This window comes from Manis javanica, chromosome 13 (assembly GCF_040802235.1).
Source record: "Manis javanica isolate MJ-LG chromosome 13, MJ_LKY, whole genome shotgun sequence".
Taxonomy (NCBI): Eukaryota; Metazoa; Chordata; class Mammalia; order Pholidota; family Manidae; genus Manis; species Manis javanica.
In genome coordinates, this window is record NC_133168.1 from 86,375,825 (window position 1) to 86,396,987 (window position 21,163).

Here is a 21,163-nt window from a genome sequence, read left to right on the forward strand (position 1 = left end):
GGCTCACGGTTGCACAAGAAACTGTCCACATTTCAAAAAGTGTGCCACCCATGAAGACAAGGGACTAAACAGCATGATGGCTGGGATTGGCTTTATAACATTACCACAGATAGAGGTGTGAGATCCTGCTCCCTGTTCAGTGTTGAGTGGTAGGTTCATGGAGCTTTATTCATCTCATTATTCTGGGCACATGTGAAATCCTTTTGAGAATCTTTTTAAAAAGAGCTGCTTTTTAAGGAGAGGGAGAGATGAATAGGTGGAGCACACAGGACTTTTAAGGACAATAAAAATACTCTTGCATGATACCATAATAATGGATACACATCAGCATACATTGGTCCAAACCCACAGAATGTACAACATGGAGAGTGAACCGCAGTGTAAGCTATGGACTCTGGGTGATTGATTGTGTGTGTCAATGTAGGCTCACCCACTGTAACTAATAACACTGGTAGGGATGTTGATAGCAAGGGAGTCTGCATTTGTGGGGGCATGTGGTATGTGGAAAATCTTGTGTATCTTCTGATCAATTTTGTTGTGAATCTAAAACTTAAAAGTTGTGGGGTAGCTTATAAAAACATAGTTTACTGGCCCCCTAATACACACCCCTAGCTCTTACCACTTAGGGGTAATCTTGGCTGCTGGAGCCCCAAACCCTGACTTGGTCTTCCCCTCCCACAGGGATAGAGAGTTCTGTTCTGTTCACCTAGAAGAGGGCCTGGCACCAGTAGGTGATTGGTTAAGACTTCATGGAACTAGACTTTCTTGGGGGGATCTGGCTTAGGCTGACCAGGATTCCCTGAGATCAAAGACACCTCCAACCCGCCACCCCTCACACCCAGCACACTTCCAGTCCTAAGGAAAGGAACCAGATGAGGGAAACTACCCACTTTATTAGCCAGTAGCCAGCCTTCAGGACTCCCCAGGGCCCACCCTCAAGGGTGGACAACAGAATGTACCTGCTACCTGCTCCCCTGCCCCTGGGACCCTGGGCCGGGTGGAGAAGGAATACCAGGGTTTGGGGGATGGCCTCATAGAGGCCTCATAAATACAAGGGGGTCACAGGCGAGGGATGCAAAGGGGCTGGGCAGCAGGGGCTCGAGAGGGCAAGCTATTCCCAGGGTGGCCCATGTCATGCAGCTCCCTGTGTTCGAGGGGGCCCCGTGTCAGCGTCCAGGCGGCACAGGGGACTGTCGTACACCATCTGCAGGTTCACCTTGTGGCCGACCAGCTCCCGGATATTGTTGATGCCATATTTGATCATTGTTGGGCTTGGGATGGGAGGAGACATGGTTTAAGGTCAGGTCATGCTGTCCTCTGATCAGACCCTCTCTGACGGCTCCCACTCCATCACAGTGCAAGTCCGAGTCCTCCTGGGAGCCCACAAGACCATGCACAATTTGCCCTGTCACCTTCCTGCCCTCATCTCCCTCCTTGCTCCCGCTCCAGCCCCACCGGCTCTTCTGTGTTCTCCAAACACAGCGGGCATGTTCCTGCCTCAGGGTTTTTGCACTGGCTGCTCTTGCTGCCTGGAACGTTGTTCCTGGACACCCCTTCATCTATATGATCTTTACTCAGATGTCACCTCCTCCACAAGGCCCTCCCTGCTGTGTGTCCCTTGGACACACTCTAGGCTTTATCTGTTCAATTTACTTATGTTTCTAATTATCATCTTTCTTGCTCCACTAGGATTCTTGCTTCACAGAGGTAGGAATGTGTGCTGTGGTAGTACTAAGGTAAGCACTAAGGGTTTGTCAGGTGCATGGATGAATGCACAGTGCTGAAGGTCTGCAAGACTCCCACCCCACCCCCAGACCTTGCAAGTCATCTGAGTGACACAGCCAGACACCCTAAATGGTCTTGGCACTCACCGCTCCAGGGAGAGGCCCCAGGCAATGACTGACACGTTCTCGGGGAGCCCCATGGGCAGCAGCATCTCGGGACGGAAGAGCCCAGAGTTCCCAACTTCCACCCACTTCTTCAGGCCTGTAGGAGTAGCAGAAGGACAGGGGTAGATTTGTGGTTGAAGTCTGGCCTGGTGGTGAACTTAGGAGGCGAGGTGAGGGTTTGGCAGTGACAGGGAGCCAGGCTGAGCCATGGGCACCATGAGACCTCCCTTTACCCCAGAATTGGGTTCCACCCTAACCTTGGTGGTAGCTGAACACCTCCATGCTGGGCTCTGTGTACGGGTTGTAGGCTGGTTTGAAGCGCAGCTGGGTGATACCTGGGTGGGAGAAGCAGGCAAAGGGGTGGAGAATAAGGCTGGTGGCCAAGATATTTGCCCCACCAACACTGGTCACCCTGGCCTGCCTGCTCACCCAACTTGGTGAAAAACTCCCGCAGGATGCCCATGAGGTGGCCGAGGGTGAGGCCATGGTCAGCCACAACGCCCTCAATCTGGTGGAACTCAGCCAGATGTGTGGCATCCAGTGTCTCATTTCGGAATACACGGTCAATGGAGAAGTACTTGGTGGGTGTAAAGGGCTTCTGGGGGTGACAGAAGGGCCAGGCCCAGGAGTGGGTCAGAAAGCCGGTTGGTATGACCCCCCTCCTCCACCCCCAGCCCAGGCAGAGGCACACTTTCTGAGCCAGACGGTAGAGGGCACGGGCACTCGCCGACGTGGTGTGCGTGCGTAGCAGGTTCTTCCGGGCCTCGTCCAGCTTCCAGTTATACTTGTACCTTCAGAAGGACATGTGGGAAGTCTGTGCTGTGGCTCTCAGGCCCCCAGATTCCTTGCCCTGACACCCCAAAGGCCCAGCCTTGCCTTACCCCTGTGAGCCATAGCCACCCTGAGAGTGGGTCCGCTTCACCCGATGGACATAGTCCATGGGGAGCTGCAGGGCCTCAGCCGGATCTGGGCAGGACAGACAGTCATGTGGTCAGTCTGGGAGCATTTCTCAAACAGCCACCGCACCGAGAGCACACAGTAACACAATCATTCTGCCCTCATGCGTTGCCCTCCCCCCGCCACCACAGCATCCAGACGGCACTTGGGAACACCCCAGTCACATCCCTCCTCTGCCCAGAGCCCTCTGTGGTTCCCATCTCATTCGGGGGAAAAAGCTGAAGTCCAAGCCCTTTCCATGGCCTACAATGCTCTGCACAGTCCTGTCACATCCCTGTCCTGGTCTCTTTATACTTCTACTTGATCACTCCCTCATCACAGGGCCTCCCAGTTGATCTGTGAGCACACCAGGCATATTCTAGCCACGGGGCCTTTGCACTGGCCATTCCCTCTGCCTGGAATTCTTTCCTAGATGTGGCATCCCTCACTTCTTTTGACCTTTACTTAAGCAAAGACTATTTTAAATTGACAGCCTCTTCAGCCGCTCCCCCCACTGCATTTAGTGCCATCCTCTATTACCTTTTGTATTACTGCACTTTTGGATTACTCAGGATTTAATACATATCTCCCCCAAAAGGAGGCAGGTCTCACCAGGACAAGGACTTCTGTCTCGGTAGGGGACTGTGACCCAGGTGGTTCAACACAGATCCTGGCATACAGGAGGGGCTCAGAGACTACTGTATAAACTACTGTGCAAATTCTTAAGAGCCCTTTCCAGAAACACCATTTTGGTGAGCCTGAAAAGCCTGATATCAAATCCCAGCTCCACTACTTATAAGCTACGTGACACTAGGCAAGTAAAGTTTCTTCTCTGAGCCCCAGTTTCCTCCTGTGTAAGGGGGACTAACAATACTACTTCTCATAGTTGGCAGAAACACTAGAACAGTAACTCGCACAGAGTGCTTAGTATTAAGCTTTGGGTACCATGACAATGACAGCAATGACGTAGCTGCTCCGAGCCAGGTAACGGGCACTGGGTGGCCTCACCTGCCCTCTTGGTGGGGGAGACAACCACCATTGTGGCAAGTCATTCAATTTCAGACCGTAAGGATAGTAAAAGGAAGAAATAACTAGCAACCAAGACCGAGGCCTGGGGGTATAAGGGCATGTCAGGGTGGCCTTTCTAAGGTGACACATAAGCAAAGGTCTGATGCTAGAGCCAGCCTTGAAGATTCAGGAGAAAATAGTTCTCATCAAAGATCACAGCATGTACAAAGGCCCCAAGGTGGGAAGGAGGAGTGGTAGGAGATCACAGGTTGACAGAACCATCTTGCAGCAGCCTTTTTGGCGATGCTATGGAACACGGAGCTTATTCTCTAAAATGGTACACTACCCCAAAAGCTCTGCCCAGCCTGGCACCTCTGATGGCGCACCAGGACCCACCCACCTCGTAGGAAGAAGGTGTCATGCTGGTCGCGTGCTGGGTGCTGCTGGGGCTGGAAGAGCGCGTCAAAGTTCCAGAAGGAGCTCTCAATGAAGTTGTCGGTTGGCATCTCAGTGAACCTGATGGGAGACACGGCCTGGCTGCCCTGCCTGTGCCTGGCAGCTGGGCCACCAACCCCTGGCCTTGTGCTCACCCCATCTCCAGGAAGATCTGCCGGAACTGGGTGCGGACCTTGAGCAGGGGGTGCAGGTGGCCACTGTCGGGGAGGACCCCATGGGCTGAGAAGTTGTAGGGTTTGAAGGGTCGGTCTCGCCAGGAGCCACTGCAGGGGGATGCACAGTCCGTGGAACTGGTGGGGGCTGCCCAACCCACCAGTCTGCCCTGTTCCTTGGGGCCACTGCCTACCTGGAGATCATCTCTGGGCTCAGCTCTGACTCTTGCTTGGCGATGCTGGTACTAAAAGCACTGCCTTTGCTCACCCAGTAGGTCTTCAGGGTTCTGTGACCAGAGAAGGGGAGGGGACATCATTGCCACTTCCTCAAAGAGGCTTTCCTTGATGTCCTATCTGATGCTGACCCCAATACCACTCACCAAGTCATTCTGTTTCTTTTCTTTCTGACAGTTATTACCTGAAATCCTCTTATCTGGCCCGCACTGAGGATCCTGTGTTAATTCACTTATTTATTCGACACTTCTGGAGAACCTACTGTGTGCCAGGGCTTGTGCAAGGCACTCAGCATACAGCTGGGCATGGTAACAACAGGGCAAGGTTAGAGGACTGATTCTGTGTCAGGTTCTGTCCTATTGAAGTTGTCCCACAATCTTGTGAAAAGGGGCCATTTTACAGATAAGGAGGCCGAGGCCCAGAAAGATCAAGTGACTTCACCAAGGTCACACAGCTAACTAGTGGCAGAGCTGGGACTTAGAGTGGGCAACCTGGCTCTAGTCTATATTGCCATAACTCCTACCCCATTCAGAGTCTGCTCACAGGGTATGTCATCCCTATGAGAGTATAGCTCACAGTCTGTCCAGGACCCAAAATCAAATCAGTTCCAGATGGTGCTTAGGATTGAAGAAAATAAATACAGCACAAGGGGTGAGGAATAGGAGTGAGGGGCTTTTCTCAAAGGGAGAGCAGGGTGTCAGGGTGGCCTCTTTAAGGTGTCATAATTGCAAAGGTTTGATACTGGAGCCTGGCTTGAAGCTCAGCAGAAGAAACAGCATAGGCAAAGGCCCTGAGGTGACATAAGCCTGGCCTATATGCTTGACAACCACATTGTAAAGCAGTTCTGGGAGGAGGATAGCTCCCAGGCGACACGTAGGTGACCTGGGTCTGAGCCTGCAGGTGGCATCCACTCACACTTCAGTCAGCAGCTTCCTTTTCCTGAGCTCATTCCTCTCCTTCTCACCCAGCTTCTCAGCCTGCCCACCCTGGACCAGCTGGAGCCGCCGCTGCACCTCATCTTCCACGTTGTCCACCTGCCATGGTAATGGGTGTTAAGGGGCTGTAAAGGCCAGGGCGCCCACACACAAATGCCTGCCTGCCCACCTGCAGGAACTCACCACACGGAACACTCGGGGTCCATCGGCCATGCTCTTGTCCACGCGGACCCACTTGTTGGACATGGCCTTGCTGAAGCCCACCTTGCCACTGGGCATTCGCTGGGGGAGCAAAGCTGCAGTGAGTGGGACAAAGGGGCCGCCCTCATCCCATCACCTCCCTAGGCCCTGCCCCCCAGGTGTCTACCATGAGCTCGCTCTGGGCCAGGCCTTCCGGAGGGACGCTGCGCAACACCCGCGCCTCATGGCTGCCCTCCCGGGCAATCTCCTTGCCCTCAGCAGTTAGCTCCCAGTGCCTGGTGGAATGCAGTTCAGCCTCGATGATCTGCGGGGAAATTGGGGGAGGCCCCCACAGGGACAGGATTTAGAGCCAGGCACCCCCTCACCACAGCACTGGGGCTACACAGTCCCTGAAGCTTGTTTCACATCCCAGCTTTGCCACATCCCAGCCAAGTGGCCTCCCCTTGCTAAGCCTCAGTTTCTCTTCCGCAACATGGGAATAATGATAAAGATGGTTCACAGGTTCCAGGATAAGGTAAAGTACTAAGGGTATTGCCTGTCAAAGGACAAGTTTTTTTCATTGCTTTTGAGCCAGCAAAAGATTTTTCAGGTCTCAAATGAACTATTTGTCTCCAGGTTTATGTGGAGTGCCTGCAGTGCCTGCAGTGTCAGAGAAGGGCTGTGGAGGTCCACATTACACACTGGAACCTGAGGCTCATGATGAGCGTGGGTTCCGGTCATGGAGACAGGGGCAAGGCTGGGTGGGACCTACAGGCCTTAGCTTCATTCGAATTCTCAGCTCTGCTCCTCACTTGCTGTGTGACCTCAGGAAAGTTGCTTAACCTCCCTGGGCAAGTTTTCATACCCATAAGAGATGGGTGTGGTGGGCTCTACCTCAGAGGATTGTTTTGAGGAGCAACTGAATTAATACACAGAAAGAATATGGGGGCTTAGCACACAACAAATGCAGAATAAATTCTAACCACTGTTACTATCATTGCTACCAAATCGGACCGTTGTTATCAGACTGAACCACATTAAATTCCCACTAATTAACTCTGTGACCTACTTAAATGTCAATTTCACATCAATCAAGGTACTGTCACTATACACACTACTGCTTCAATCCCTTCTCTGCAGTGACAGCCTGGGGTTCTGCAACCTGAGTGCCTAATTTCAAACGGAGGTTTGCCTGATCGGTAACACCGATCAAGCTCCTGACCAGTGCATACAAGCTGTCACATCTGCAAAAAGGGGATACTAACAATGCCATCATTGTAGGGTAATTTTCAAGACTGCATGAGAAATAAAGCTGAGAAGAGAGTACCATGCAGAACATGAGGTTGACAAATAAACAGCCCAGATTTGTTTTGAGTCCTACTGACCTTAGGGATCCAGACTCCTGCGTTGCCCAAGGTGACAGTTGCACTTCATCCGTGCTCCGCCTGCCTTGCCATGAATCTAATTCCATTCCCTCTTCTGAATCCCCTCTCCATTCCAGCTGCCTCTCTACAGCGACACTACGCCCTCACCCGCACCCCAGTCCTGCGCCTACTAAACCTTCCCAAAGGTGATGCAGATGGCACACACATCCGACTGGCTACAGCTCCTGCCGTGGCTTCCCGGTTCCCCCGTGAGATAAAGACCTACAGGGCTTTACAAAAATTTTGGCTGTGCTGGTCTCTTTCCACACCTGTCCCCTCTCCTCCATACTGATCCCTAAAGCTTCCCTCCTCGGTGCAAAGACCCGACTCTGCTACCTCCTCCAAGACGCTCTCCAGGCCTCCCAAGGCTTGGGTCAGCTAGCACTGGGTTCCCTGTGCTTCATCAATCACTCCGGTCACCTGCGTATCTCCCCCATCAGACCGCAACCTCCATCAAGGCAGCGACCGCGTTTTCCTTGTCCACCATCGTGCCCCAAACGCTGATCATGCCTCGGAGGACGTTTACTGCATGCCCGTGCGCGCGGGCCCTCACTCGTTCCTGACGCCTCGCCTGCGCACTCCGGGCTGGGCTCCTGAGGGAGTCTGGCCTGGAAGGAGCGCCCTCCCGGCAAGTGGGCTGCAGATGCAAAAGTGAAGTGGCCCGGCATCATGGCCCGGCTCACCTCGCCCAGCGCCTGCAGGCTCTTCACGGCGCCCACCACGGCTTGGTGCTCCACGCCCAGCTCGGCCGCCAGTTCCGCGCTGTCCAGGCCGCCACTGGCCGCCTCCAGCCTCCGCAGCAGCACCTCCGCCAACGGACCGTCCGCCATGGTTGCTCCTAGTGCGCTCGGCATGTCCCAGGCCGCGCCTGAATAACCGGAACCGGAACCGGCGCTGGGAGCACGTGCTGCCATCTTGTGTGTGGAGAACCTGTTGCAGGCTCAGGGTGTCGCCATCTTGAATGTGGCGACCGTTCCTCAAAGGGTGGGAGGGGTTCAGCCCTCAGTAGCTTGTGGTGTCCTGTGGACCAGAGAAGTCAAACTGACGATCTCAAGGACAGAATTACAGCGTTGCCTTAAGTTTCATCCAGTCCCACCTGTGGTGGGCTTTGTGACCTTGGACTCCCCCTTCTCTGGGCCTCGCTGCCGTCCTCTCTTCTGGGATGCTCTCCTTCCCTGTGGGAGGGCTGTGGTGGTGGGTGGGCTCGAGATTGTCATTGTACTGATGTCAACTACCTTTAAATTTTCAAAGGGAGGCTGGGTAGGGACCATTCCACTTTTAGAAGGGAGAGGGACTCACCTAGTAGTAGTTACAGTCAGGTTGCCTCTAATCTGTGTGGATATCCACTGGTGTGCCCAAACCAGGGCTAAGTGTTTCAGCTGTGTTATTTCATTTCCCACCAAAACTTTATGGTGTAGATACTGGTATAATTCCCATTTTCACAGATGTGAAAATTGAGGCGCAGAGGGTAGTATGACTTGCCCAAGGTTCTACAAGGAGTTGGTGAAGAATGGCGTCGGAAATGATAAACACCCTGGATCCCCCCACAGCACACACATACCCATGTTCTGAAAAAATCAATGTCAGGGAAATTATGCATGGTCTAAATTAGCGCTGACCTACAGAAATATAATACAAAATACAAATGTAATTTAAAATTTTCCAGTAGCAATGTCAGAAACGAAATGGGTAAAATCAATTGGAAGAATTCACTGCAATTAATATGTCCAAATTATCATTTTGACACTACAAAATTTCAAGTGAACTATGTTCCATTATTTTTTCCTACTGTCTTCAAAATCTGATGTGTCTTTTACATTTATAGCACATCTCAGTTGGGACCAGCCACATTTCAAAGGGCGAATAGTCACATGTGTCCAGTGAAGACTATGTAGCATAAATAGATTCTAATCCCAGATCTACCACTTATGTCACTCAGCCAAATCAATTAATCCTTCTGTACCTGTTCCCTTGCCTGGATGGAGATGATATAAGCCCAGGTGATTGTGAGAATTAAGTAAAATACGGTACTGGCTGATACTGAGTGTGGACCATGTATCAGGTACTATCCTGAAGAGAACACCTTTACTCATTGAATCATGACAACTACTGAGCTTGATGTAATTGTCATGTACCCAATGGCCCCCAATCCTGACCCTACAGTGGAGGTTCTGATAAAAATTCATAATGTGTCCCTCCAAGTCCCTTCTTAGCTTCAAAGGACTTTCCCTTTTCTATCTCATAGCAATTAAGTTTTAAGCCTGTTCTGTGCCATGTGCTGGAGACACTGGGGGATGGTGAGGTGAACCAGAGAGGCAGAGTGTCTACCTCCAGCAGGAAGCACTGAGCGCATTGGTCCATGACACCTGGTGGAAGGGAGGGAAGGCAGGAGGGTCAGCAGTGAGAGGCCCGGAGTTGTCACTTAGGCTTAGGGCTCCTGCTCGTGAAGGGGGCCCGGTTGAGTGATACTGGATACTGCCTGAGGGAAGAGGAGAACCTCAAGTTCCCCAAGTCTCCTCATTCTGCCTTTTCTGAGTCCCTGCCACTAGCAGGAAAGCACCCCTTCCCTACCCTTTTGCCATCCATTCCCATGTTCCCAGATCCAGGGCCTGTTTGCTCAGTTTGGGAACCCCCCAGCCCTCCTTCCTTCTTCCTGCAGCCTGAGGAGAAGGAGCTGGTGTCAGTCACATGCCTCTGGCTTCAGAAAAAGAATCTAGACTCAGGGGTCCTGCCCATCTCCCTTGAATCTTATCTCTCTCACCATCTGTCTCATTTTTTTTTCTCCCCAACGGAACCCCTTGCTCTCTCTTTAGCTGTTCCCTGCCTTCTCCTCTTTAGCCGTTTAATTGCAAAAGCCAGGCCGTTTGTGGGAGACCACAAGCCAGCGACCCCTCTCATTTACTGGCTGGTGGTAAGGGGTGGTTAAAGGAGAGGCTGCAAGGTCGGGTCGGGGGTTGGAGGGTGGAGACACAGGACACAACACTCTACCCCACACTAGGTAGGAACCACAACCTATAGTCACATCTTCATACCTTCTGGGCTTTATTCTCTCGGACTCAGGACAACTCTGAAAGCTTTGAAAGCATTTCTGTGGGGCAGCAGCTGGCCAGCGTCGCTCCTCCTGGCCTTAGGTGCTCCTGTCCCTTCAGAGAGGCTAAACGACTTGCCCCAGGTCACACAGCATAAGTCTGACTAACTCCAGGGCACTAGGGGCCGCAGAGAGGAGAGAGCTAGCACTCTCCCCGCTGGCCTGCAAGGCTGTGGCACCGGAGTGATGTGAAGCCCGAGTCCCAGCCCTGAGCTCTGGTGCGCTCTGCCCCATTCTGGGCAGGGTAGAGGCAGCTGGCGCGAGCGTTGCAGTGGGAGTTCTCCAACTACAGGGTAGAAAGCGGCTAAGGAAAACCTTGCCCACTGCTCCCTGCAGCTGGATGAGAGAAGGCAAAGCTGGGACAGGGTGCTGGTCCTACGCGGTGACACCTACGCTCGCGCGGGTTCTTTAAACGCCCAGAGCTGAAACCAGTCGCGCGGGCGACAACGGGGTTGGGCATCAAGCTCTGATCACATGACCTGGCCTGAGTGGGTTCGGGGCCCCCACCCAACCGGTGGGCGGACCCCACAACGCGTGGTTGACCCTCATTGGCCAGTGGTGCGGCCAATAGAAATCGGCCATCTGGGAACCCAGCGTTCCGAGGCACAGTCTAACATGCTGAGCTGAAAAGGGCCCAATGATAAGCCATAGCCGTGCCCTCAGACCAATGATAGAGTGTGAAGGGCCGGCCAAGAGGCCGGGCCAGGTTCGTTTGAGAGGCGGTAGGGTATAAAACTGCACTGCCGGCGGCAGCGTCGGTTCCTACTGCAGAGCCGCAGCTTTGGGAGGGAGTTAAAGGGCCCGCGCGCCGCCGCCCCCTCGGCCCACCATGCTGCTACCCGTACCGCTGCTGCTTGGCCTCCTCGGCCTGGCCGCCGCCGAACCCGCCGTCTACTTTAAGGAACAGTTTCCGGACGGAGGTAACTCCTGGTCCCGTCTGGAGGACGCCTAGACGACGAGGCCGGCCCCCCAGTCTAGATCTGCTTTGCCGCTAGTAGTTACTGCTCTGGGCCAACACCGTGGTCCCCGGGGATTAGAGCCGCAGGCGATCCTTACGCGTTTCTGGGGTGCGTGGAGGACACAACGACCTCCGGCTGCGGGAGTTAGGGTTCGCTGGAGGTTCTCTGGAGGTGTCAAACTAGAGGTTGGGGTGGGAACAGCCACGGGGGGGTGTAGGTATCGCTTTGCTGTCTCCAGCAGCTTGTGGCTCCTAGCAATGTTTGTCGGGGGGAATCAGTACGGTCTAACTGACCTGCTCCTCTGATCCCCTAGACGGGTGGGTCCACCGCTGGATCGAATCCAAACACAAGTCGGATTTTGGCAAATTTGTCCTCAGTTCCGGCAAGTTCTACGGTGATCAGGAGAAAGATAAAGGTAAGAGTTGGGGGGCGGGGGAAAGTGATGAGATCCAGGAGAACTTCCTGGAGGAGGCCCTAGTCAACACAGTTTGGGTATCCTCAGGAGCAGCAGAGTAGGGGGAGTCGACCTTAGGTACCCCGCAGGTTGGGGCCGGCCATGACCTCGCTTCATTCCCCTGCTAGGACTGCAAACGAGCCAGGATGCCCGCTTTTACGCTCTTTCGGCCAGATTCGAGCCCTTCAGCAACAAGGGCCAGACGCTGGTGGTGCAATTCACGGTGAAACACGAGCAAAACATAGATTGTGGCGGCGGTTATGTGAAGCTGTTTCCAGATGGTTTGGACCAGACAGACATGCACGGAGACTCCGAATACAACATCATGTTTGGTAAGGCGCCCCCGCCCTGCTGCTGACCTCTGATTAAAGGGAAATCCAGACCTCGTGGGTTCCTTGGAGCCTGTGGCAGATGGCTTGTCTTCCGTGGGGAAGCTGAGAGAATAGTTACTAGTTTATAGCATTGTTATTGCTGCTATAGGACTGTTAATTCCTGCCATCTTTTGTAGGTATTTCTTAATTTTCCTAGTGAGGGTGAGTTGTGGAGTGATTATTTTTTATTTTTATTAAGGCTACACTTATAGCCGTTTTTGAACCAGTCAAGGCCTGAATCTTGTCTTTTGAGATTTTGGAGGTCTAAATTATAAGAACTAAGTTTTCTTTTTGTAAAGAGAGGTGGGTGGAGGCCTTCAGTGGTAGGCAGCCTGTAGCCCTAACTGGACCTGCTTCTCATCTAGGCCCCGACATCTGTGGTCCTGGCACCAAGAAGGTTCATGTCATCTTCAACTATAAGGGCAAGAACGTACTGATCAACAAGGACATCCGATGCAAGGTGTGTCTGGGGGTGGTGACAAATGGCTGCTGGGGGTGGTGACAAATGGCTGCTGGGGCCACTCAGAGGCCAGCTAGGTGGGCGGGGCCACTCACCTCCCATCCTCTTCAGGATGATGAATTCACCCACCTGTACACGCTCATCGTGCGGCCAGATAACACCTATGAAGTGAAGATTGACAATAGCCAGGTGGAGTCAGGTTCCTTGGAGGACGATTGGGACTTCCTGCCACCCAAGAAGATAAAGGATCCTGATGCTGCAAAGCCTGAGGATTGGGATGAGCGGGCCAAGATTGATGACCCCACAGACTCCAAGCCTGAGGTTGGTGCTTGTGCAGGGAGGGGCTCCCTACCATGGAGGTTGTGGAGGATAGCCAGGTCACCTCTGACCTCCTTGTCTACCCTCAGGACTGGGACAAGCCTGAGCACATCCCTGACCCTGACGCTAAGAAGCCTGAGGACTGGGACGAGGAGATGGACGGAGAGTGGGAACCACCAGTGATTCAGAACCCTGAGTACAAGGTGGGCTTGGGGCTGGGCAGGGGTGTGCCATGTGGAATGCACCAATCGCAGCTCACCTGTCAGTTCCCTTCCACAGGGCGAGTGGAAGCCCCGGCAGATCGACAACCCAGATTACAAGGGCACTTGGATCCACCCGGAAATCGACAACCCTGAGTACTCCCCCGATAGCAACATCTATGCCTATGAAAACTTTGCTGTGCTGGGCTTAGATCTCTGGCAGGTGAGACATGGAAGGGAGAAGATGATCCCTAGAGGAACTCCGGTGCTCAGGGTCACCTAAGAGGAAAGGGACAAAGTAGCATTCAACTGTGAGCAGGTCTGACTCCAAAATGAGGTTCTTTTTCTGAAGAAGTTCTTGGTCTATGAAGTTCTCACAACACCCACTTTTAGATTCTATTTATATGCCAGGGACTTTCCCAAGTACCTTTATACCAACCAACTTGTTTACTGCCCCCAGCCACCTAGAAGGTGGTTAGATAACCCCATTGGAAAGTAAGCTTTGTGGAGACCAAATTATCATGTTTTGTTCACCAGTGTACCTTCTGCACCTAGAACAGTACCTGGCATGTAGTAGCTACTGGAGAAATAATCTGAACATGGAAGTGAGACCCCGTTTTACAGATGAAGAAAGTGAGGTGCAGAGAAGCAGTCATCAGCGTAAAGTCATATAGGCAGGAAATGACAGAGCAAGGCTTTGAACCCAGGCAGTCTGTTTTCTAATCAGTGTTACACTGCAACATTGTGTGGTGTTCATGGGGACATAGGCTGGAGCCCTGTCCAAGGCCAGGGCCCCTGGATGTCCCCATTGACCACCCTCCCTGCATCCCCCCACCCCAGGTCAAGTCTGGCACTATCTTCGACAACTTCCTCATCACTAACGATGAGGCGTACGCGGAGGAGTTTGGCAATGAGACATGGGGTGTCACAAAGGTGGGACTGGGGTCTGCCCTGGCCTTCGTGGTGGGCAGGGCTGGTGGGTTGGGGCCAGGTTCTGAGGTGTGTGGTCTGCATGCAGGCAGCAGAAAAGCAAATGAAGGACAAGCAGGATGAGGAGCAGAGGCTAAAGGAGGAGGAAGAGGACAAGAAGCGCAAGCAAGAGGAGGAGGCTGACAAGGAGGATGAGGAGGACAAGGATGAGGACGAGGAGGATGAGGAGGACAAGGATGAGGACGAGGAAGAAGATGCCGCTGGGCAGGCCAAGGACGAGCTGTAGGGGCCACACCGCCGCCTCAAAGGCTGGACTGAGGCCTGAACACTGCCCGCCGTAGAGCCGGCCACGCCAAATAATGTCTCTATGAGACTGGAGAACTTTAATTTTTTTTCCAGGCGGGTTCTGATTTGGGGTGGATTTTGGTTGTGTTCCCCCTCCCTTTTTTTTTTTTTTTAAACTGGTGTTTTGTCTGATTCTTCAGCTCTTACCCCTGACCCTCATTGTCTTAGTTGATATCTTTGCTTTCCTCTGTCCCCTTCTCTCCTCCAAACCCCTAAGTCCAACTCCACCTTGGGGGCCAGGGGTGGAGGTGGGTGCAGTCTGGAGAAGTCCCAGGCCCAAGATTCCATCTGCTCTCCTTCCTGGGTCCCAGAGGGGGGCAGGAGAAGAGGGTGGCACCCCCACCCAGAGCACTGAGGAAGAATGGGGCTCCTAGGGCCTGAGCTCCAACCACCCCCTTTTCTCCCATGCCCCAGGACTGGGCCACTTCTGGGTGAGACAAGTGGGTTCTAGCTCAGCTCACACTGAGAATGTAAGAACTACAAACAAGATTTCTATTAAATTAAGTTTTGTGTCTTCCTCCTGTGTCTCCTGGGAGAGGTGACTTAAGTAACACTCGTTTTTCAGTTGCTAAAGCATTGGTTGAATGTCCTGTAATGTTACAAGGACCCTTGTCTATCCACACTACCCCAACCCAGTGAGAGAAGGTAACGTTTAAGTGCCATTGCAGATACTTCACGTATTAACTGATTGAGTGTGTGCATCAAAGTGGTGAGTTTTGGTTCTAGTTCTGGTTCAGTTTTATGAGGAGACAGCCCCAGAATTTGGCAAGAGGTGGGGCAGGGATATGAATGCACACCACAGTCACTATCTCATACCACCCATTTTATAGTGGACCACATGTACCTCCTACTCAAGGAGCAACATGGCATTGAACGAACGATCGGACAATTTAAAAACATCAACCAGGTTAAAATCTATTTCATAATCCAGGAGGTATCTTCAGAGATGTTTCCTCATGGTCTTCAATGGCTAAATTGGTAGTTGAACTTAATGGAAAGAAGTGCCATGGAGGGAGGGTTGCAGAGATTGAGTTGGTGCAGGGATGGCAGGGGAGGAGAGTCAGCCCCTGAGGTTGGCTTAGGACCTGTCCTGGGATCCATATTAGTGCCATGGAAGTCCAGTGGGTGGTCAGGACCTGATGTGTGATGTTGCAGTAGAGGGGTAAGCAACCTTTAACATCCTGGCCTACTCTGGTGGAATATTCTAGGCTTGGCATGCTGTGAAGCCAGCAGCACCTGGTTACGGTTGGATGGTGGGTGAGGTGTTAGGTGACTGTTCCCTGACCTGGGTGAGTGCTTCGATGGAAAGGGTGAGAAGAGCAGTGTGGATGTAGGTCATGGGCAGTTTATGATTGGGGGTTGGGAGGGAGCCTCACCCCACTAACTGGCCAGTAAGCCCAGCCTCACCTCCAGTCCCCCAAAGCACCATCTTCAGCTTTGACCAACCACCCTTTCAGTTCCTCAATCGTGGACGGGCCTCTTTCCCTCCAGTGACCCATGGCTCAGTCCCATCCCTCTGGAAAGCCTCTCACTCCATCCCTCTGTTGCCTCCAGGATTGGTGTATCCAGGAGAAGTGTGGGGAAAGAAAATATTCAATACAGGGAGGCCTCAAAAAAAAAAACGCTTCCTTAAATATTCGTGGGGTCAGCCTGGGGGTTGTGGGGTGAATAAAGTGGTCGGGAAAGGAGAAGCAGAGGGGGAAACTGTAACTAGATTCAAACTGAAAACCCAGCTTTCCCTCAGGAGTGAATGAGGCCACAAAACGGCCTTGTGTCCTCTCCTTCAAAGCCAAATTTTATTTTAGATTTTTTTGGACGGGAAGAGTGAGAATTGGAAGAAATTAGAGTGACCTTTTTAGAGTATCCTTTCCTGCCCTGAGTAATTTCAATTTCAGGGCTTGAAAGAATTCCTGTCAGGGTGGCTGTACCAGAATAAAACTAATTTTAAACAGGCAAAAAAATGACCAAAGACTTTGCGGAGGAACTTTAAATACCTATGGCAACTACACGAAAATTTTTAATGTCTTAAAGAAATGAAACTCAAAGGCTTTAAAGTGGGGAGCCATTTTGTGGCCACATGACGTCACCACATGACGTCATTCAAGGAAACACGTGATGGGCTGCGCGCCGCGCGACCAGCCCTCTTTCCTTCCTGCGGCGCGGAGTTGAGTCTGCGCATGCCTGGTCAGAGGGCGCTCTCGTGCGCATGCCCACCAGTGCCAAGGGGGCGCGCACAGGTCACGTGCTGCGGTGGTCGGCGCGCGCACCGTCTGCCCCGGAAGCGGTCGAAGCGCGGCGCGCCTAGGCGCTAAGATGGCGGCGGCGTGAGTTGCACGTTGTGTGAGGATCCAGGGGCCGCCGCGTTGCTCGGGCCCCGCCATGGCTGTCACTATCACACTCAAAACGCTGCAGCAGCAGACCTTCAAGATTCGCATGGAGCCTGACGAAACGGTGCGAACCGGACAGAGCCCGGGGGCGGGAGTGACGGGTCCCGGGGGTGGTGTGGGGGTGGGGAGGCCGGGATCCGGATGGGAGGGGCGGGGAAGACGGTGCGGGCCGTGACCCGCCTACTCCTCCCAATTTGATTGGCTTGCTTGGGGGCCCCTGGATGGTCCCCGGCGCAGCCCCTGTCAATGCGGGCGTTGCTCACGGGCGGGTCCCTTGGCGAAGCCCCACCTCCGGGGCGCCCGCCAGGCCCCAGCTCCTGTGTCGGCTCCCTCGCGGGGCGCGGGAGCAACAGACTCAGATTACCGACTGGGCCGAGCGCTCTGAGACGCGGGCCCGGAGTTCCCCAGTTTGCAGTCCTCTTCTCGGGACGGTGGTGGCCGAATCTGGGAATAGTGATTAGGAGGTGCCGAATGGTGACGGCAGCGACGATGATAATGATAATAAACGGTCTGAGTTTCAGTGGTCTGTTTGTTGGCCGTTTGTTCTTCATAGTCGCTAGGCGTCTTGGCGTTTTATTGTTTCACTGAATCTGCGAAACAGGGTTGTCATTTGATGATTCTAACTCCCCATTTTACAGATATGGAAATGTGAGGGGTAATGGAATTTGCTACAGCAAGTACTGGCAGAGCTGGGAATCAAATTCGGTTTTGCCTCATTTGAGAGCCCACTGTCCAAACATTAAGTTGCATTTTTGGTTGAAGAGAGACAGGGTTTAACAAACACATTGAGTGTCTGTGTGTTCAGCACCTCCACAACTACCCTATGAGAGATTGAAGCCCGCTTTTTGTAGAAAAGGAAGCGTACAGATTTTTTGACTAGTTCAACTGTTTGACTTCGGGCAAGTTAATTTTTCTTTGCCCGTTTTCTCAAATATAAAATGAGGCTAATGATATCTATTTCATAACAGTTGTTATGAGGCTTTAAAAATGTAATATATGCACATTTAAAATAGCACTGTCAACTTAGGATGCTTTGGGTAAACACTGTCAGCAGTGTGGAGTGAGGAACTCTCCTATGCCCCCTTTATTCTATTTATTTTCCACTGTACTTTATACCATCTGGAATACATAGTTTTTTCCCCACATGAGGGTCATCTTTATGAGAACAGGGGTTTGTGTTATGTTTTGTTCCCTGATACGTTCTCAGCCCCTAAAACAGGTCCTGATGCATAAAGTGTTCGGTAAAACTGTGTTGGGATGGTGGGATGATTGAACAAATGCAAATTCTGGCACGCTTGACTATGAAGCTAAGCCTTTGGCCATCAGGGCTTTTGTAGTTTCTCCTCCCCAGCTAGAAGGGAAGAGAGAATCTTGGGGTTTTCCATGACCCCTTGTACCGCTTCCTCTAGGTGAAGGTGCTAAAGGAAAAGATAGAAGCTGAGAAGGGTCGTGATGCCTTCCCCGTGGCTGGACAGAAACTCATTTATGCTGGCAAAATCTTGAGTGATGATGTTCCCATCAGGGACTATCGAATCGATGAGAAGAACTTTGTGGTCGTCATGGTGACCAAGGTGGGTGAAGTATGCTGGTTGGAGGGTTGGGTAGATTAGCTGGGGAGCTGGCAAAGAGCCAGAAGAGATTAGCCATGAACAGGGCAGGGCTGAGACATGGTGGGATGTTGAGGCTAGATAGGGATCCTGATGCCTGCTCCCTTTTTCTGGGTGTCACAGGCCAAAACTAGCCCAGGCACCTCGGTTCCCCCAGAGGCCTCACCCACTGCTACCCCGGAGTCCTCCACATCCTTCCCTACGGCCCCTGCCTCAGGCATGTCCCATCCCCCACCTACCGCCAGAGAGGACAAGAGCCCATCGGAGGAATCAGTCCCCACGACATCCCCGGAGTCTTTGTCAGGGTAAGGCAGGGAGCAGCAGCCCCAGGTTGGGCCCTGTCCTCCCAGCACATTCCAGCGCCCACCTACGTGGTCCCACACACCTGGGGGGAAGGCAAGCCACCAGAAGCCAGGGTCCGATTTCTCTCTCTTGAATTTGCAGCTCTGTTCCCTCTTCAGGTAGCAGCGGGCGAGAGGAAGACGCGGCCTCCACTCTAGGTGGGTGGGTGGTTCTCAGGGAAGAAGCATCTGGGTGCCCCAGCCAGTAGCTGGGCCTTGTGTGGGTGTGGGAGGGCCTGGGAGCTGCTCTTTCTTCTCCTTGCTGCTCCCTCCACAGTGACTGGCTCTGAGTATGAGACGATGCTGACCGAGATCATGTCCATGGGCTATGAGCGGGAACGGGTCGTGGCTGCCCTGAGAGCCAGCTACAACAACCCCCACCGAGCTGTGGAGTATCTACTTACGGTGAGGTGGGGCTGCTGCCTCCTGGGGAAGCCTTGAGGGACTATGCAGGCTTCAGTGCCCTGGTGGGTGGTCAGGGAGGCAAAACCTGCCCCCAAAAGTCTTTGGGTCATGGTTCTAGCCAGGAAAAGGCTTCCTGCAAGAGCTTGGACACGAGTGGTGGGGTGGAACCAGAAGAGGCCAGGGCCAAGGCTTCACCTGTGTCTTGTTAGGCCTGAGCATACAGAAAGGAGGTAGCAGGAGGTCTGTGCATTAGAACTAAATAGGACTCCTGACAGGGAATACCTGGGAGCCCTGAGCCAGAGCACGGTTCTGTCCAGGAGAGCCAGGTAACCGAGCAGCCAGCCCCGGAAGCAGGTGAGTGGATTGGGAAGTGTGCATGTGGGGTGTCCGCTGTCAAGGCATCTGGCTTCTCCTCCCTTCCATGCCTCCGGGAGTCCAGCATGGTGTCTGACTACATGCCTGCCTTTTGCCAGCAGGAGAGAATCCCCTGGAGTTCCTGCGGGACCAGCCCCAGTTCCAGAACATGCGGCAGGTGATTCAGCAGAATCCGGCACTGCTGCCTGCCCTGCTCCAGCAGCTGGGCCAAGAGAACCCTCAGCTTTTGCAGGTGCAGCCCTGGGGTCAGGGGAGCTAGTGCAGGAGCCACCTCCCCTGCCTCTGGGTACCACAGCCCCAAAGGAGGAACCTTGTCTCCCCATTCCACAGAGCAAAGGCCCCTCTTTCCTAGCCCTCAGTGTCTGTCTTGGCCCAACATTGGCCCTACTGTATGCTGGGTCCAGTATTTACATTGTGAATGATTGTCTGTGTATTTCCTGTTGATGGCCTATCTCCCCATGCTGGACAGGGCCTGCATCTAATGCTGCTGCTGTTTGGCCAGAATGGGCACCCTCTAAATGTTTGCTGAGTAAATGAAACAGCTAGGGCTGACAGGGCTCTGGGCTACCGTCTCTTTCCTTCCATCTACAGCAAATCAGCAGACACCAGGAACAGTTCATCCAGATGCTAAACGAGCCCCCTGGGGAGCTGGCAGACATCTCGGATGTGGAGGGTGAGGTGGGCGCCATAGGCGAGGAGGCCCCACAGATGAACTACATCCAGGTGACACCACAGGAGAAAGAGGCTATAGAGAGGGTAAGAGGATTGGCTGAGGGGGGACACCCCCCACCCAGTGTGTGGGGCTCCTTTCCCCTGCTCATACCTGCCCATCTTCCCACAGTTGAAGGCCCTGGGCTTCCCAGAGAGCCTGGTCATCCAGGCCTACTTCGCATGTGAAAAAAACGAGAACTTGGCTGCCAACTTCCTCCTGAGTCAGAACTTTGATGACGAGTGATGCTGGGAGACCAAGCCGCCCCCTTCCCCATCTCCCAACTCCACAAAAGTTTTATAAAAGAAAAAAATATATATATATTCATGTTTATTTAAGAAGTGGGAAAAAAATCGAAAACTTTAAAAAAATCCGAAACACCCCAACTTCCAACCCTCCTAGAGTGGCCCCCATTGCCATCTTGGCCTGAGAAGACCCAGGCCAGACAGCTGTCCCCCATCCCCCGCCCCATCCCTGCCAGCTTCTTCGAGCTGGCAGGACTGGAGGTGACAGATGGGCCCCTCTTGGCCTCTGTCCCAGCTCCCTGCAGCCAGATGGAGAGGCGGCTGCTTGCTTCTCCCTTCCCTGAAGAGCCCCTGAGACCTTCCCCCACCTTCTTCCAGGATGAGGGAAAGCTGGAGCTCCAAACTTTGATCCTCCATTGGAGTGGCCCAAACCTTTCCATCTGGGGTGATCACTTAGAGGCCCAAGGCCCCCCACCCCAGTCTGGCCTTGCCCTCCAGCCTGTATCCCTTTGCTGGGGAGGAGGCCTGGTTGGTTCTGTCTGGGTTAGGGCTAACAGCTACTCTGGAGGTCAAGGCCACCCCCACCACAGGATAGAACTACATCTCTGATAAAGGTTTTGAAGTGAATAAAGTTTTAAAAGCCAGTCGTGTTGGTTTGTGACTGCTGGGGCTTCGCACTGGAGCTCATCTGGGTCTGGGGGCTAGTTGGACACAACTGACGTGGGAATGCCAAGGGGCAGAGCAGACTGTCAGCC

General features: G+C 53.1%; 3 protein-coding genes across 6 annotated transcripts; 2 read left to right on the top strand and 1 right to left on the bottom strand.

The window, feature by feature from the left end:
• Nucleotides 1–873: 873 nt before the first annotated feature.
• Nucleotides 874–8,089, bottom strand: FARSA (phenylalanyl-tRNA synthetase subunit alpha). 2 transcript variants are annotated; one of them, XM_017664573.3, is made up of 13 exons: nt 7,898–8,089; nt 5,978–6,115; nt 5,794–5,892; nt 5,591–5,709; nt 4,636–4,728; nt 4,424–4,552; nt 4,234–4,349; nt 2,771–2,855; nt 2,581–2,680; nt 2,319–2,487; nt 2,147–2,224; nt 1,872–1,986; nt 874–1,271 (listed from the first exon to the last, which is right to left on the bottom strand). In XM_017664573.3, exons 1-13 carry the CDS (start codon nt 8,066–8,068, stop codon nt 1,133–1,135), a joined length of 1,551 nt encoding a protein of 516 aa, XP_017520062.3. In that variant the 5' UTR covers nt 8,069–8,089; the 3' UTR covers nt 874–1,132. The 2 variants fall into 2 exon arrangements, with proteins under 2 accessions (XP_017520062.3, XP_036878481.1); XM_037022586.2 differs by lacking the exon at nt 7,898–8,089 and adding an exon at nt 7,635–7,869.
• A 2,961-nt stretch (nt 8,090–11,050) lies between these two features.
• Nucleotides 11,051–14,856, top strand: CALR (calreticulin). Its single transcript, XM_037022581.2, has 9 exons — nt 11,051–11,222; nt 11,575–11,676; nt 11,844–12,047; nt 12,452–12,546; nt 12,658–12,867; nt 12,954–13,067; nt 13,144–13,287; nt 13,905–13,997; nt 14,083–14,856. The coding sequence occupies exons 1-9, from the start codon at nt 11,132–11,134 to the stop codon at nt 14,278–14,280; spliced, it is 1,251 nt and encodes a 416-aa protein (XP_036878476.2). The 5' UTR covers nt 11,051–11,131; the 3' UTR covers nt 14,281–14,856.
• Nucleotides 14,857–16,604: 1,748 nt separating this feature from the next.
• Nucleotides 16,605–21,052, top strand: RAD23A (RAD23 homolog A, nucleotide excision repair protein). 3 transcript variants are annotated; one of them, XM_017664551.3, is made up of 9 exons: nt 16,605–16,790; nt 18,136–18,297; nt 18,457–18,638; nt 18,778–18,833; nt 18,952–19,079; nt 19,355–19,433; nt 19,553–19,686; nt 20,046–20,210; nt 20,296–21,052. In XM_017664551.3, exons 1-9 carry the CDS (start codon nt 16,719–16,721, stop codon nt 20,407–20,409), a joined length of 1,092 nt encoding a protein of 363 aa, XP_017520040.1. In that variant the 5' UTR covers nt 16,605–16,718; the 3' UTR covers nt 20,410–21,052. The 3 variants fall into 3 exon arrangements, with proteins under 3 accessions (XP_017520040.1, XP_017520043.1, XP_017520042.1); XM_017664554.2 differs by having other exon boundaries at nt 20,046–20,145; XM_017664553.3 differs by having other exon boundaries at nt 19,556–19,686.
• The last annotated feature ends 111 nt before the right edge of the window (nt 21,053–21,163 follow it).